At 36.6% G+C, this 17,762-nt stretch overlaps 1 protein-coding gene across 1 annotated transcript in view; it reads right to left on the reverse strand.

Annotated features, from left to right (window-relative positions):
* Nucleotides 1-1,006: 1,006 nt before the first annotated feature.
* The window catches only part of TPO (thyroid peroxidase), a 45,625-nt gene continuing 28,869 nt past the window's right edge, over nt 1,007-17,762 (reverse strand). The window contains exons 10-15 of the mRNA XM_038133466.1: nt 12,166-12,424; nt 11,473-11,643; nt 10,459-10,696; nt 6,673-6,881; nt 5,614-5,784; nt 1,007-2,398 (exon numbers count right to left, since the gene is read on the reverse strand). Coding sequence (XP_037989394.1) covers nt 2,238-2,398; nt 5,614-5,784; nt 6,673-6,881; nt 10,459-10,696; nt 11,473-11,643; nt 12,166-12,424 — 1,209 coding nt within the window. The 3' untranslated portion in view covers nt 1,007-2,237. The remainder of the gene's footprint in view (nt 2,399-5,613; nt 5,785-6,672; nt 6,882-10,458; nt 10,697-11,472; nt 11,644-12,165; nt 12,425-17,762) is intronic.

Raw genomic sequence — 17,762 nt, forward strand, 5'->3', positions numbered from 1 at the left:
ACAGTTTACAGAGAATCCATGCAAAACACTGCTAAAACCTGTTTTCTCTTTACCTAAACATAGACTCAAAGAGTCTCTGGAGTTGGAAGGGACCTTTTGAGGTCAGCTAGTCAAATTTCCCTGTTAAAGCAGGATAGCTATGGCAGGTTGCCCAGGGGCCTCTACAGATGAGATAAATGGGCTGACAGGCACCTCACAGTTCAAGAGGGAAAATGCAAACTCCTGCATCTGGGGAGGAGCAACCCCAGGCACCAGTCCACACCAGCGAATGACTTGCTGGAAAACGGTTTGGCAGAAAGGGACCTGTGGGGCCTGGTGGCACCTAGCTGAACGTAAGCCAGCAATGCATCCTTCCTGCGGGGGTGGATGATGGTATCCTAGGTTGTATTGAGCAAAGTATTGCCAGCAGATCAAGAGAGGCAGTCCTTCCCCTCTGCTCTGGATGAAACATCATCTGGAGTTGGGTGAGTGTACCATAAACATCAACACACTGGAAAGAGTACTGAAAAGGGGCACAAAGACAATTGGAATCTGAAGTATTTCTCCTATGAGAGGAGGCTGAGAGCTCTGGGACAGCTTAGCCTTGCAAAGAGAAGATTCGGGGGGAGCTTATCAATTTGTATAAATATATGAAGGAAAGGTGCAAAGAGGATGGAGTTGGGGTCTTTCCAGTGGTGCCCAGTGACAGGACAAGAGGCAGTCTGTAGCTTTTCAAGGCAGCCAGGATGAGGAAAGAGATGAGAAATCTTGATTCCATGTCTCAGAAGGCTGGTTTATTATATTATGATATATATTATAATAAAAATGCTAAACTAAAACTATACTAAAAGAACAGAGAGAAAGGAATCGTCAGAAGGGGAGATAGGAATAGAATGGAATGAATAACAAAGTCTTGTCACTGACCAGAGAGTCTGAACAGCTGGACTGTGATTGGCTATTAGTTAGAAACAACCACATGAGACCAATCACGGGTCCACCTGTTGCATTCCACAGCAGCAGATAGTCATTGTTTACATTTTGTCCCTGAGGCCTGTCAGCTTCTCAGGAGAAGAAAATCCTGGCAAGATGATTTTCATAAAATATGTCTGTGACAGCAGTGGGCACAAACTGGTATACAGCGGGTGTCATGAGGAAACTGAGACTGGGAGGGTAAGTGAGCACTGGCACTGTTTGCCCAGAAAATGGCTACCACTGTAACTTATTAGTCTAGTCTCACAAAAATTAGGCCCTGAAGATTTGCTTTTTTTTTTTTTCTACAGCAAGAGAGGAGGTCTATTCTGGCAACCTCCTGTTGGGGAAGTTTTTCTACTGGTGTGCCTCCTGGTTAGTGCAGTCTCCCATTGTACTTCCTTCCTGGGCCTTTGATGAAGTCATGTGGCCTTGCTTAAGGTGTCATTTGAAGAATGCAGTCTTACTGGTCGGATTGCTCATGTGACCTTGAAACACAGCTGGAAAACTGACTGGATGTGCCTCATATAATTGAAGAGATGTTTGTTTGCAACCAGTTTGGTTTTTTTTTTCCCTGTGGAATTATCATATTTTGTTTTCTTAGAGCAATTAATAATAAGTGACAGTGTAGTCCCATGTCATGACCAAGGAAATAGGAAAAAAGTAATATGCTATCAGTGAGATTCGGTGTGCTTATGAGTGTGTGGTGTACAACACTCCATCTGCAAGATCTGAGTGGTTTAAATATTGTGTGCTTCCCTTGGGCAAGGGAAGAAAGTGCTTAGATAAAGCAAATACCTATCCACTTGAGTTTGGATTGAAGGTTTCATGGAGGTTTCCCCAGAACAGGTATTGCTCAGCTTCAGAAGGCAACTGCAGTCATATTCCCCCCTAAACTTCTACCATACAGCTTCTATGCATGCTGAAAAGTAGAAAACCCCCAAAAAATGCATATTTTCTGCTAGCTCTGAAAGCATTGACAGTTTTGGAATGTGTCAGGTAGAACTTTAGATGCTGAATTTAGATCCTGACTAGGAGAAACTGAGACAAATTTGATTCCCTCCTCATATGCACTGTCAGGAAATACTTAGTGGTTTATATGCAATAGGAATGGAAATAAAAAGCTTATTTCTCTATAAGAATTATTTATTCAACACCTTTATTTACAGAATCTCTCTGTATCTTTATGCCCATGGTTGTGTAGAGATTTTTCACATATGTGAACAGCTCTTCAATGAAATGTTATCTGATGAATTTTTACAGCATTGTAAAGTGGAACAGAGAACATTTTAATGGACAGTAGGTTCACAACCATTACCAATGCATGTTCTTCCATCTTCTGCCAGCTTGTAGGGATCAGTGTGGAGACATCTGTAGCTGCCCTTAGTGTTAATGCATATAGCAGAAGGATGGCATGGTGGATTAATTTTATTTTCACATTCATTGATGTCTGCAAAATGAGTACACACTGTTCAATAATAGTTAAAAATTACAAAGGGATTACTAATTTCTCACAAACACTTTTTACAAGGATTCATAAATAAAAGACATTGTACATTTCTAATGAGACAGATAATGATAAAAATCTATATTGTTACCATTTAAAGAAAAAAGTAGAGGGTTGTTGTTTTTGTTTTAAAGCTGGAAATGATGGAAAAAAAATGTTGCTTTCATAATCCTCCAAAAGCTACAAATGGAAATTGGCTGAATTTTCAAAAATGCAAACCCTAAATTTGAGAGCACTTCTTGCATGTGTTTATGTCCTAAGATTGACTTCCTCTATAAATGTTTTCATCCTGTGCTCTATAGACATAATGAAAATAATAATGCAGACACAGTTCTGTACACTTCTAGGCATGATTTTGAGGAGTCAAATTTTCAGGTTAGCTTTGCTTACAAAATTTATAAACACGACTTGTGATATCACTGCAAGGATGGTTGTTTCAAGATGCTATATAAATTCTGTAAAATGACAATATCCTGGCAGAATGTTGAGCAGATGAACAATTAGCCACTGGAAAATGTGCTTACACATATTGTTCTTGAGGCCTTTCAAGATCTTTCACTCTCACTTTCTGGTTATACGATGAAATGGGAAACAACAGTGCAGGAGAGAAAGTACTCAATGAAAGAAAGAAAGAAAGGGGTCTTTTCATATTTTTGCACTTTCTTCTTTCTATGTAATATTTACTTGCATGACTGAATTCAATTGACTAAAAATAGGTGTCCAGTGTTATTTTAGGTACTTTCCAATTGGTTCTGTATATCTGACAGCTTGTTTAATGTCTCTGATCAATGGTCCTGTGAAGCACTGCAAACCCATATGTGAACAAGTAGTCAAGTCTTCAGTGTCTTCTCTTTTTGGTTTTATTCCTTTCCTTCTCTACCATGATGTTTGATCTGCTACTTCAATATAAGTAGTTATTTTCAATCAGTATTAGAAACTGACCTGTATTTACTGACGTAGTTTACCATTGTCACTGAGACCACTTTCCATCACTGGAAATAGGATCAGTCTGATTCTCTCAAATTTTAGCGCAAAAAAGGAGCTCTGCCCAGAGATAGTTATCAACTAAGACAGTCAAAAGACTAACATGGAAGAAAAATCTAGAACTTCAGAACCCTTAAGAAACAACACCTTTCATAACACTTCTTTGAAGCAGGAAAAGAATCTGTTGTTTAGGATGAAGATTTCTGAGTATTACTGCCTTCAAAAATACATTTTGAGTTAATATTCACTGCCTTAATCATCATCCAGGAAAGAAAACCTGCACCTTTGTCTGCACTGTAATTCAAATGTGCTGCTTCTGCTTCTGCAGATCCATAGTCATGCTGTCTGCTGAGTAGCTTCTTCATCACTAAATAGTGCATGTCAGATCTGACCAGTCTACCCTGCTACTCAGATACCAGTAGTTTACTAAATCAAAATAAAGAGTTATCCAGCAGGAGTATGACATCACTTAATATAAAGGAAGGTGGCATATTCTAGCACTAAATGACTTCCTGAATCAACAGAAATGATTTCAGTCAAAGCCCAAGTTAGTAAGCGGGAATTAACAGCTCTCAGAATCCTATGCTTTTGCCAGCAAGCCACTCTGTCTTTTCCAGAGCAGCATATAATTTTGAAACCATCTGCCGAAATGCTAGGCTCTATCCTCCTCATTATATTGCTTGATTTATCCCTAATTTGCTGAATATTTAAAAGAATGGGAACATATTGCACAGACATGCGTGGAACAAAGTGCTTTCTACTGTAAAACTCAAGTAGCATCTGCATAAGTGGGTTTTGATGGTTTTCCTTTAATAAAGGCATTGCTTTTTTAATATATGCAGCAGCTTGTTTCCTATAGAAGATATACAGTCTTTTGTTTACATTACTGAACATATTAAAAGAAACTAGGACAAGGAATGATTCACTCATTTAACTTATTTATTCAATTCACTGCCAGAACATTAATCTATTGAAAAGGTTTTATTATAATTCATTTAACAGCTTTTTTTCTTTATATAGTATTTATGTGGGAGGAATTCAGTGGATAAATAGGATGTGAATAAAGGAAAGAGCTGCAAATTTCATTTGACTTTTTCCATACCAGGTATACAATTAGAATGAAGAGCTTTCTATTCCACTATCACAGAAATACTGATAAGCAGACTTTATTGTGGATGAGCTGCAGCACTTGTGCTCAAATTATTTTACCACCATCCGTAATATATTCTGAAATACAGCCTTTTTGGGTTTAGTTTTCTCTCATGTTCTTATAAAGGAGTGTGAATACACACACACACACACACATATATATATATATATGTGTGTGTGTGTATATATATATATGTACACGCACCCCCATTATAAACACACACATTTGAAATGTGAACAGAGAATTCATTCTTCATAGCATGAAGAGTGAAAGTCTTGAAATATTTGCCACATTCTCTTTCTAACCTATTCTATTAAACAGTAAAAGGTAAAAAGAAAGGAGAAGATGAAAGAATTATTAAAATAACAGAAAAGGGTTCCTGTGAAAATGTGCCAGAAATATGTCTTTTTGCTTATTTTTCACCTGCTCTACTTTTGTACCTGCAGAAATAATTAACTTCTGCCAAATCTTTTCACAGCTCTTTGAGAGACGGAGGTTGGACCTAAAGTGATTATTAGTTTCCTTAATTTCACTTATTCACTTCACAGAATGGTTTTTTTCACTTTTACTAAAATTATTAGGATGACACATGACCTAGTGGTGCAGAGTTCAACTTTTCTCTAGGGCATCCATTGAAACAATGCCAGAAAAATGGCAACTCTCTGTCATACTGTTATGTTCAATGTAGGAGGAAGCAATGTATAATTCTGATTTGCTGCATTTTCCCTCACTTTCTCCTCCCCCTCCCTCCCACTGGCTGTTAATAGACTTGATTTTTGATTAATTGGGCAATTTTAGTGCCATTTTCCTATCATCAACTTGATTGCTGAATCAGGATGGGTAGAAATTGAGATAGCAATTTTGAAGAGCGTTTCACATTTTTGTGCTATTACACCTGTAACCCCATGATGATAACTACCAGAAAGCATAGGAATTAATTTACATCTGAAGAGCTATGGTGGACATTAGCTGTTAGAAAACTCACAATAAATAAATTATTATTAATAATAATAATAATAAATACCTATACAAACTGGAGCCTTAAAGTTCCATCCTTTGCTTGTGCAGGTTAATTGTTCTTCTCCTTCTAATTGAAATCCATAGTGACATGTATAAATCACTGTAGATTTTCCAGATTCTGAGCAGTATACAAAATCACCATTTTCCACACTCTTTGGTGTTCCACATAGTTCATCTACAAATAGAAAGTCTGTATTACAGGCTTTTAAAACATTAAAAGTTTGACATCCCATGTCAAACTACAACATCCCCTTATAGTTGCAAATGGATGGTATTCTCCATTACTGCTATAAACATTAACTTCAGTGAAAATATTCACCTGTTTTAAGGTGATCAAGACTTTATTTGTTCATTTCTGGAAAAGAATTTATATGGGATACCACAGGTTTGACTTGTAATCCTCGCAAAAGTAGCATTACAGCATAAGAAGGACATGGACCTGCTGGATTAAGTCCATAGTAGGGCATCACAGATAATCAGAGGGCTGGGGCACCTTTCCTTTGAAGGGAGAGGCTGAGAGAGTTGGGGTTGTTTTTGTTGTTTTTGTTGTTGTTTTCTGGAGAAGAAAAGGCTCCAGGGAGACCTTTTTGCAGTCTGTCAATTTAGCCAAATCTTTTCAGAATGCGTAGCACAAACTTTTTACCAGAACCTCTTGCAATAGGACAAGGGGTAATGTTTTTAAACTAAAAGAGGCTTGATTTAGATTAAATATAAGGAACAAGTTTTTTACAAGAGTACTCAAACATTGGCACCAGTTGCCCTGAGAGGTGAATGCCTCATCCATGGAAACACTTGGATTCAGATTGCACAGGGTTCTAAGCAATTTGATATAGTTGACTATGTCCCTGGTCATTGGAGCCGAGTTGAACTACACGTCTTACAAAGATTCCTTCCAAGCCAAAATGTTCTGTGATTCTATGATCCCACTTCTAAGTGACAGAATACTGAAGTTCTCATTCATACCAGTAATTCAAGATCTGCCAGAACCAAGGTCAGTACTTCAACTTCTCTTTACTGTCCCCTCCCCTCCCCTCCCCTCCAAAAATTGGTCACTACAGATTACCTTCCTGATAAAGTTCTTGCCAAGCTTCTAAATTCATCCCAGGTATATTGTTACAATGCTTGAAATCCTGGGGAAACTTTCCAAGTTGAAAGGCCTCTGCTGGCACTTCAGAAATTCCTGTGTTGTCACAAATCACACGGGACAGTGAATGTTTTTTGAGTTCCAGCTTTTGAGCTTCTGTGAAAACATCATCATTTTCCCACCAAAATCTGGAAAGAATAATATAAACTTTTTCTGAAAAGATCAAATTCAAAGAGCTGGTTATTCTTACTTACACACTACCTTATATAAAAGACCAAAATTAAGAATTACAGCAAAAATAGGTGAATATAACAATAATAAGAGTAAATGCCATGACCATACAGAGCCAGTCATAAAAAGGCTAGTGTGAGTCTGATGCACTGGTCAACTCGGATCTTGTGTTAAAGCCAACAGAATTGCTTTTCATTGATTAAACCTGTCTCCACAAAAAAAGTTACAATCCTGAGACAAAACCTTGTGGTAGGCTTGATTGGGCTGGATCCTTACTCCTATGCACACTAATATGTGCTGTTCAGTCATAAATTGTTTAAAGCATAAATTACAGAAGGATGGGAGGAGTAACCATAATTGATTTCCCCATACCAAAGATTTTGAATTCTGCTTGCCCTTACTGAAAGGTTGCTAGGAAAACAGGTATTGTTGAATGCTTCTCTGGTTAACTAGGAGCACTTAATTTTCTAAGAAACCTGTAGATATGCAGATTAATTTTAGTAGAAAAATGTAAGACAGTAGATATGTTTTTGATCACACAAAAAGTAAGCTAAGAGGACTGTCTGGTACAGACAAAACCTGTTGATTTTTGTCAGACCAGGAGTGTGGTGTCAGAACAGAGGAACCAGTTGGAGCTACAAAGGCATATCTATTAAATGGTGACATTATATAATATATGTATGCATACACATATACATTCAAAGGTAAAAGGAAAGAAAACAATGAGGAGAAAAGGAAAGAAAAACATTTTGTATATAAAGACGTCGTTAATGGCAAAAATACTTCTGGAGGGTTTGATTTAACATCTCTATTCGTACATTAAACAGTGATAAGCACTGCTACACTGCTTAGTACCCTGTGGTACTCAGGCCAGGCCAGTTAGGATTTTCCCAAATGCTAGGCAGGATTGGTGGTAACATGCCTGAGGATAGTCAGCAATAGAGTATGGGCATGATCACACCATAGAAACTGACCTCAGGTTTAGCACAGGACTTACGATCCATAATACAGGGGGCTCATGGCTGAGGTTTCTAGAAAGTTTGTGAGTTTTTGTTTATATTTTCCTGAATAAAACGGAACAAAAATATTGACTGTGGACTCTATGCAAACCTGACACGTGTGCAGCATTTGAAGATTTTTATGAGCTGCCTGTAAAGGTACCATACAAATAGGAAGTCTGATAGTTGTGTTTGTGTTCTGGGGATGAGGACTGCCAATGTGCCCTAGGGGGCCTTTTCAGGGCAAATTGGATCCTGCTGCCAACAGGAGCATACCTGCTGGATAAGGTAAGTGCATGTGAAATTTTGGAAAACTGGCTTTATTTGTAGGCCAATAGTTACCTTCAGAAGACTGATTTGTTAAAAAACCCATCTCACTTTGCCTACATTGAAGGAGTAGGCAATGTACAGAACCAGGGGTGGAGCGAATGTCCCACACCTCAGCTGCACTGTGGCAAGAAATGCAGGAAAGATGGAAGGGCTAAAGGGGAAAAAAGAAAGGAGCCTTCCTCCTATACCTCACCTGCATGGTGTTCCTAATCTACTCAGAGCATCCTGAAACCTCACTTCCAGGGCCCATTCCTACAACCAAAGCTATCAAAGAAATTTCTTCTCTCAGTTCTACATGTGTCATGTCCCCTTTCACATGCATTAAAACCTATTCTACTTTCATTACAAAATTCAGTTTTATCTACAGGCCTAAATGACAAATGGATTTTTAATCTACCCAACAGATAGGTGTTTACTTTAACAAACATTTTGGTTTACTCCATTCTGTCTGTATCAGGTGACCAAATCCCTATGCAAAGTATGTAAAAACTTCAGAAGTTTTGCCCAAATATTTCAAATCCTGAGGTTGCAAAAATATTCAGAGGAGGAAGGGGCAGAAGAAGGCTGATGGATCAGAAACAAGATATTTCAGGTGATGTGGTTAAGACAGTGGCTGAGTTTAGTAGATAGGAAGAAGAAAACCTTTTAATTTTTTGTGAGATTGCTGAAAAAAACTTTTTTGGGCTATCAGAATTCAGAGAGTTCAGTCAGATGACAATTCTAGGTAGTCCTGATTTTTGACCTTAAAGAGTACATTAGAAGAATTTTTTTAAAATCCCTTCATACAGACCTGTCAATTAGGGTATCTAGTGTTTGTAGTGTCCCAGGTGCAGTTATAGGTAACACCCAACACTCTACCTGACCAGACACTTTTCTATACTTATTAAGTGACCACTACAACATGTTGTTACTTCTAACTTCTCTTAGGTGGTTTCTTTGTTATTAATGACAGAACACCATTTCATATTTAAGTCAACTACAAAAAACTTTGTGGCAGAAACCTGGGGAATTCTTTCCTTATTAGATCTCTCTTTTTCTCAGTTTGGAGTTAATATATTAAATTAGACTTATGTTTATTTAATGCAGGTAGCATTATAAGACACTGAATTTTAAGTAACTGTGTAAGGTACTGAATAATATAAAGGAGGCTGAAAAGACCTCCATAGATACTCCTTCCTCAGATAGGGAAAAGTATGCCCGTACAATTCAGAGGACTTTCAACCATGTTTTTAACACAGATGAGTAGAATGTTTGTTGTCTATACTGTTTCTGCAAATAAAATATTACCTTTATGATTAGCATTGCTTTTTCTTGTGATCTAATTAATTAACATTTTTTAAAGTTCAGATTTAAATTCTGCCATGGATGATTATTTCCATAATGGTTATTTTCCATAACAGTGACTTATAAGAGGAGCTTAAAGGTCACTGTAAGGACCAGATGTACTTAAACACCCCAGCTAGCGTGGTGTGAGCAGTTTTAAAGTAGCTGTCTTGTGAGATCCAAAATTACTGCCACAAGTACATGACAGAAATAAAAAAGTTTGGTTTTATAATTGCTTCTTGAACAGAAGAAAGATATAAACAGTTTCTTGTACCCTGTTGTAACCTAAAGCTGCATTCCTCCTGCTTTTCTGGTATGAAGGGTTGTACTGGCACAAGATCTGGTGGCACTTGTGCAGGGTTGGTTGAACTGACATGCTGTGTCCAATGAGGTAGCTCTGGGAATGCTCTGCAGTCCCTATTCACATAAGGCCAAGTATGTGGTGTTTTTATTATCCCCTCTATGAAAACTGAATTACAGCTTTTTCCTATCCCTTCTGACTTGCTGCAGTTGCCAAGGAAAATATTGAGGTTCTTCCAGCTCCTGAGCCCAGTGCAGCCCTCAGGGGGAATAAAGCCTGCACAGTACTACATCCAACCCTGCAGGAGTTACTGGCCCCTGCCACAATTAACTTCTGGTGGCACCTTGCTTTTTCAGCTGCACACCTCAGTACCATAGAAACAAACGAATTCCATGTCATCTGGAATTGACACTATGTACCAACCAATGAAGAATAATCAAAAGCTCACCCAACAAAACTGAGGGAGCTAAGACAAAAATGTGCAAGAGGTAGAGAATGATTTGTTTGAAGTATTTTTAAATGGCTGTAAAATGTCCATTGCTACTGGGTTTCTACACATGATTTGACTCATAATAAACTCACCGGTCACCATCCCTTAGTGCTTTCATTTGCTTTCCAATAATACATGCAAACAGGGGACCAGTTCTAGCACCCGGAAGAAAGTCTTCCATGAGACCACCAAGCCAAACATCAATATTGTTAGGATTATGGTACAATTCCATGATTTTTTCAGTGACATTGGGATTGGTTATTACTGTATTCAGGTCAGCGTGAGTTTCCAGTTTGGGTAAACCACAGAATTCTCGCCATTCATTATAACCTGCAAATATAATATTTAAAGGAAGATCAGATTTGTCTGTTAGACAGGATGTATGAAATTTAAAAAAAAAAAAAGGAATGGAATCTTGATCATAGTCATAGACAGTTATGTATAAAAAAATATATTTCTGCTATTACTGGTTAAATTGATGAGAGAAATTATGGCAGGATCTGAACTGAGCTCCAGCAGTCTTTCTCTAAGCAGGTTTATCCATGGCCTGATGGGCTATTAATTCCTTGACTGTTAGTTCAATCTTACCCTGGGCTGACTGGAGTAAAAAATCTAATGCAAGAAACAGTGGCAAACATATAATATTTCTCAAAATGTGGAGTGTACCTAAATAAGCCATCTACTCCTGAACACATCTGTCAGCACCTTCTGTGGTTGGTGGAGGCAGTGAGGCTGTGCCTGAATTGACCTACCCCACAGGCTGGGGACAGCCTGCTGATGGGGAATAGCTGCTTCAGGCAGAGAGCCCCACTTCTCAGAAATGGTTCCAGCAAAAACAAGCCTCAGATACCTACAATGAGCGCACACAGATCCACTCACTTGTACTCTTCTTCTAGATTCCAGATTTACCAGACTATTTTAATCTCAAAACTGTCAAATACTTTCCATCAAAGTTAAGAATATTAGCAATGTGTATTTTAAAAGAGACTTAAGTGACTTTTCTGATTACTAAAGCTATTATTTAAAAGCTTATGATTACATCCCAAGTATAAGCAGTTATAGTTCAATTACCAGTTGGAAGAAAAAATCAAGAAAAATCAATAGACCTGGGAGTCCATGATCACGGCCACGTTGTAAATTCAATGACGATAAATCAAGTGAACCATTATTGGACAGCACAAACAATTTTTCTGTTAACTCCTCATTCAGCAGTTGATCTTGTACCTGGAGTTTTGCTGGATGTGCTAGAAGACCCCTTATTAAAGGGTCCAAGCCTCCTTTAAAAATAAAAAACGATGGTATTATAGCATATATGTAAACCATTATAATTTTCATAACAAATGTGAATACATATATGTTTTTATGTTTTTAAAACATTGTCCACACAGGTTTTTACATTCAAACACATGCAAAAATCTCCTTTAGTTTAAAGAAAAAGTAATAGTGGTATGAAAAAGCTCCATCTTCTTCAGGTATAAAAGAACTTGCAACCTGTTAATAAATTCATACACAAAATTTCCAGAAATGTCTTCATCATCACCCATCCTTCTATTGCTAATCTACCTGACTTGTTCAATCTGGAGAGTAATGTTCTTCCAATTAAGTCAACTATTTAATTGAGAATAATAATTCAAGTTCTTTTTAGGGCTCTGGAATCCAGTCAACAACTTAAAAAAATAATTTAATTAAATAAATGCTCCAATTCCTAATTCAGGATAAATAACTTTGAAAAAAGTTACAGTGTTCTGGGGAGAAAAAGATCAAAAAAAACAACAGAAGCAGTTTAAATAAGACCATACCTTCTTTAATGAGTCTCCAGGGACTAAAGAAAACTTGATGCAAATGAAGATTTGGGAGTTCAGGATCATCTAAATACTGTGCATTCAATCGCCTTACTATTGGTTGGATTGTTGCATGACCAAAACGAAAAGCAGCTGTTGAAAACACATTAGAAACTGTAGGATTCATTGTGGGATCATAACCTGTATAAAGGCCAATATACAGATTAAAAGCATCTGGACCAATGATTTTGGGAATGTAATCTCTTAAAGTAATAATCTGAAAGAAAAGAAAAAAAAACATATTTCAGCTTTTCTACAGATGATTAGTAATGAATCCCAGGTGCTAAATTCTTTTTTCTTCATTCATCTATGCCCAAGCATTTGGCATAAGTAAGAGCAGTATTACCTGGAAAGCAATATCAGTCTTATTTTTGCAGCAAGAGGACAAATGACCGGAGAGAATTGGTGGTGCATCTCAGAACAGTGCAACAGTCAGGCCCTGTTAGTCTTACCACAGATATGCTAGACTAAAGCCTCCTGAGCAGAGATTACCAGTGCTGCTCATTTACAAACCACAGGAGTAATCCAGCTCACAGGTGTGTTGAGATTAAAAATGTAATGTATTTCAAGAGTGCTTTCTAATGTGAAGAGATGCTATTTTCAGACACATGTTTGTGACAAAAATCCTCTCTTTTTTTTTTTTTAATTTATTTTTTTTTTTATTTGAAATGTTGAGGCTTTAAAATACTGGTGCCCAAAATCCCCTTGTAGATATTTTATACTAAACTTAAATCAGTTTAGAGACTTCAAAAAAATACACTTCAAAAATGAAAAGACTGATAAACACCTTCTATTAAATGCTTTTATAATGTAATAGTATTACAGTGGCATGGAAAAGCATAGGAGTAATCATTACAAAAGGAAGGAGGGGAAAATGTTCTAATGTACCAAATGAAATGAAAATTCATTATAGGTTAAAGATTATGCTGAACTCAATAAAGCAATATGAGATAAATATGAAGCATAATGATCTCAATAAAATACCTCATAGATTCAATATAATATGCAATAAATATACAGACAAATATACTTTGAACTTGATATAGTGCATATTGAAAACTAGTTGGCATAAAATGACCTTATAAAAAACTTGTATTTTTATTTTAGGCACAGAGCACACACAAGCAAACCTTTCCACAATTTGATCACTTTTCTCAGAAAGTAGAGGTTTAGGTTTTCAGGTTGGGTTGTGCAGTGAACAAAATATATAAAAGACAATATGTTAGAACCCCTTTTACATCTCCTTTAATGCAGCATATGAAACAATGAAATTATTTCAAGAAATGAATACTGACACTGTCATTTGAAAAGCTAATCTTTTGCTTTATTCACAAAGGTTTTGCAGGACAGCAGTTCTAATTTTAGATATAGTTTTTACAGTCAAAGACCTTATGGAGGAGTAGGTTAGTCATGGATACAAAAATCCTGGCATGACTAACTTTTTGGCTTATTTTAAATGAAATCCCAAGCTAAGCTGCTCAGAAAGGCCAGACTCCCTGAAGGCAAAGGCAACTCAGATTTTTCATTTGCTCCAGAGGCAACATCTTCATTTCTAATTTCTTTGATAGGGAAAGAGGAGTTGCTATTTCAACACACAAAAATTAAAAGGCTAAGGGTAAAAAGGGGTCTTATGCCTGCCTGCCCTCCACTAGGAGAAGCATCTGTTTGATGGAAAATTCCAAAGGCTAAATGAGTCTCCATAGAGTAGAGGTGAGTTTTAGACAATCCAGGCTAAGCTGTTACTAATGCAGAAGAATAAGGCTAAGATGTTACTAATACAGAAGAATACAATACTGCTACTAGAATCTGCCAAAGAACCCCATATGCAATGGCATCTAGCATTTGTGAAGTCTCTGGATGTGGCCAAATTTGTCTGCGTGAAGTCAAGGAGAGGCTCACTACAGGTTCCTACAACTGACACATATAAATTTTAAAGATGATGTTAACAGCTGACAAGCATCAAAATTATTTTTGTTAAAATTCTTTTGCATGCAGTCCCTTCTCTCAGATAATGGCATAGAATGTTTATTTGCTTTCATAAATAAGCACAGTACTTTCAGTAGAGTATTCCTTCAATAAATGAGATTCTCTTGTGGAAACAAAGGAATGTGCTTGTTATGAAATATGTCAATAAAATCAGACAGAAAGTGACTATATGGGAAAGAAATCACAAACTAGCATAATGAATGGCTCCATCGTTTCTGGCTTACTTTGAGTCTATTTGTTAAAAAAGTTAACTTTTTGTGTTTGCAGGAGCATAAGGAATGTATGTGTATATCCTGAGTCTGAACTTGCAATGTACTGAGTGGTCTCAACTCTGTGACATTTATGAGATTAGTGGTAATCCAAATTCCTCTCAGGCTACATTCATCACCTCATAGCATCACTCCCAAACTCTGCAGAAGCCTCACGAAGAAAACAATTTTAATCAGTAACATCAATATTTCTACTATCTCATGGCAGTCATTGTTCCAACAGTTTAATTTAGTGGAAAATTATGACAAATGAGCACTGTGTTTTAAACAGAGGCCCATATGCTTGGTGTTTTAATATGACCTTTTTAATCTATATAACCATATATTAACTGAGAAATTAGGATCATTTAAATGCTATTCATTTAGTCATACCAGAGAAAATAAAACACTAATTTCTTAGCAATTCTGCCAATCATTTGGTAAGTATCCAGATAGAAACAGCATCTGAGTTCAGAAAAGGCTTTGTATAGATTTTGCATAATATCATGAATCCCATGTGCACTGTTTACAGAAAAAGTAATTGAATCCTGACCTGTAAACACTAGAATACGGCAAGTCAGACAGGATATTACTGTTAAAGGCAAAACCCTTCTCATTCAGAAGGCAGAAATACAGCTAAACATTATTATCAATTAGATGCAAAAGATCCAGAAATTCTTATCACTTTTCGTAGGGTTCAGGAGACTTTCCTTTCAAAAGCCTTTACAATTATACCCCAAGGTAGGTGTGAGTGGGGCACAATGGTTGGAACAGGAAAACAAAAAAAAAGGTTGGAAGAGTGAATATTAAAATATGTCAACCTCTGTAAGGATATGTAAGGCCAAAAGTGTCTTGTCATTGCCTTTGGCCAGCTGTAACTGCAGAGGAATAGTATCTCACTGAGATAGTGTAGTGCCAATTAAATGAATCTTCAGAGCTTGGAAAAGATTGCAGAAATAACAGAGAACTATCAAACATACCAATGATGTTTAATTCATTAAAGTGCTATGTGTGGTTAGTTTGCAGTTCTCACTGAAAATACTAAAGGATTTGCAGATGATGAAGATGATGTTGCAGTCCTAAACTTTTGGGTAAAAGGTGATTTTACGAGAGTTCAATTTTTAATAAGGAAATGAATACATTATTAGAGTTTTGTTAATAGTCTAAACTATACACTTCATAAACATGAGTTCTGACATTATTCAAGACATACTATTTTATAATATATATTGTTTATCTATTTATTCTTTATAATTTCATATTCTGAGAGGAGCTATCTAATCAACGAATTTCATAACAAGTTTCATCCAAGCAGTTAATGTATGTAAGTCTCAGAAGAGAGACTTTCAACTACTTTCAACCTATGCCTTGGACTATGCAAGATACTCAGAGAACACAAGCAGATGTGGAAGTGAAATAAACACCCACATGTACACTGAAAACTTAAGGCAGCTGTCACCTGAAAAATGGGATTAAGCGGGAGCAACTGCATTCATTCAGGGATGGTTCTCTGGTACTGTACTAAATCAAAAAGAATTGGATTCAGAGTGATCTGCAGAAGTCCTGCTCCATCTGACTAGTGCCAAATAATCCATCTTTCATAATCCAAATGGCACACCAGGGGAAACTGTCTCCAGAAAGAGCAGGATAGGTGTATGCAAACTTCATATGTATGAGATAGTAATGTTAAGACTTGCAGTTGCGTAATTGAACATTTTTTCTTCAGATATTAAATGACAAAGAAAAATGTTTTTTTGCACAAAACATGAGGTAAATAAGAATATGTGTCTTTAACACTGTATACTGCAGTATTAATACTTTATAAAGTTAAGCATGTGTCATTCCCATGAAATAGAAAGGAGGGTTACTACTCCTTGTCAGTGAAACTGATAATATAATGCAGCCCAAAATAATCTGCTTTGTGCAGGATATCAACAGACAAATGTTATGTTTGCTAACTTTGTCAAGTTTCTATTATCAAATACTTGTCACTAAAGATATTTATGGTGCCAAAAAACATCCAGGAAAAAATTATGGTCTAAATAGAATTTTTTTTCCGTCTTCTTTATTCTAGAAAGAAGAAAAGGCTTTTATTCAATTCTCTATAATTACACACTCACAGGAAGGACTCATGCTTGAAAGTATTCCTTCCAAAAAAAGAGAATTTTAGAAATATCCAGCAACTGAAACAAAACTTGATAGTGGAAATCTCAAAGTAAATTCAACCAGAGCTGTCATTAGTGTGCCAGTTAACACACCAAACTAATAGAGATACTCCAATTATCTGTCCTGAATGAATGTCTCTAAACCAGCTAGAGATAACTCAAACCCATTTCTAATGAGCCACAGGCAAGTCTCATTAGTCTTGATACCAGCAGAGATAATGAGCAGTGCTGATCCATGCAGTGCAGTGCCTTGCACAAAGCTGTTTCTTTTAGGCCGTTATGTTTGTGGATGCAAACCAGAAGGGTATAAATTCACAGAGGCCTGCTTTTGGACTTGCACTTTTCTTCTAATGAGTATTAACAACTATTCTGACTTGTCGATGCCATTCTTTTAATGAAAATGGCATATTTATGGCAGAGGAGCTGACTTGGTTAAAGCAAACAAAAAGCCAAACGTTTCAAAAGAACTGACTAAATACAATTAAGTGAAGTATATTACTTCTCTGAAGCTTTAGGGCTTTGAGTGCAAGTAACAATGCATTAGATAATGTAAGTGGTTTCTTCAAGGAAACATGCCTTACATTCTATTCCACTGTCTAAAAATTGTGGCAGAAGAAAGGAAAATTGTTTTATCAGAAAAGTGAAATTTTATTGCATCCGTCCCCAGTTTATCTTCAAAAATTCTCCTTTGGTACTGAAAAAAAATTATAAGAGTCAGAAAACTTGTCTAATGTAGACATCCTTATGGACTCTTCTGTATTTTCCCTCTCTTATTTCTCCTGCTATGCCCCTGATGTTTGTGCACTACTACTTCATTGAGAACTTCACTGGCATTTTTACACAGGGGATTTATTATTTATTATATACCTGTGGAGAAAGTAACTATTTTGTACATTATGTAAATACAGAGACATACATTATTTTAAAATAATTTCACTTACCAAAAAAAAAAAAAAAAAAAGCTTTTGAAAAGACCTCTTTTATAGACAAAACAGACATTGGAGATGCCTGTATAAATATGTATCAGAGTAGAAACTGCCATGAAAATCAGAGTACTGAGGTGCCTAGACAAACTAAGCACCGGGACATTGCATTTAGGAAAGTGGAAAGCAAAACAAACTTTAAACATGCCATATTTGAAGCATGGAAATAGGTG

The sequence above is a fragment of the Motacilla alba genome, chromosome 3 (genome assembly GCF_015832195.1).
Source record: "Motacilla alba alba isolate MOTALB_02 chromosome 3, Motacilla_alba_V1.0_pri, whole genome shotgun sequence".
NCBI lineage: Eukaryota > Metazoa > Chordata > Aves > Passeriformes > Motacillidae > Motacilla > Motacilla alba.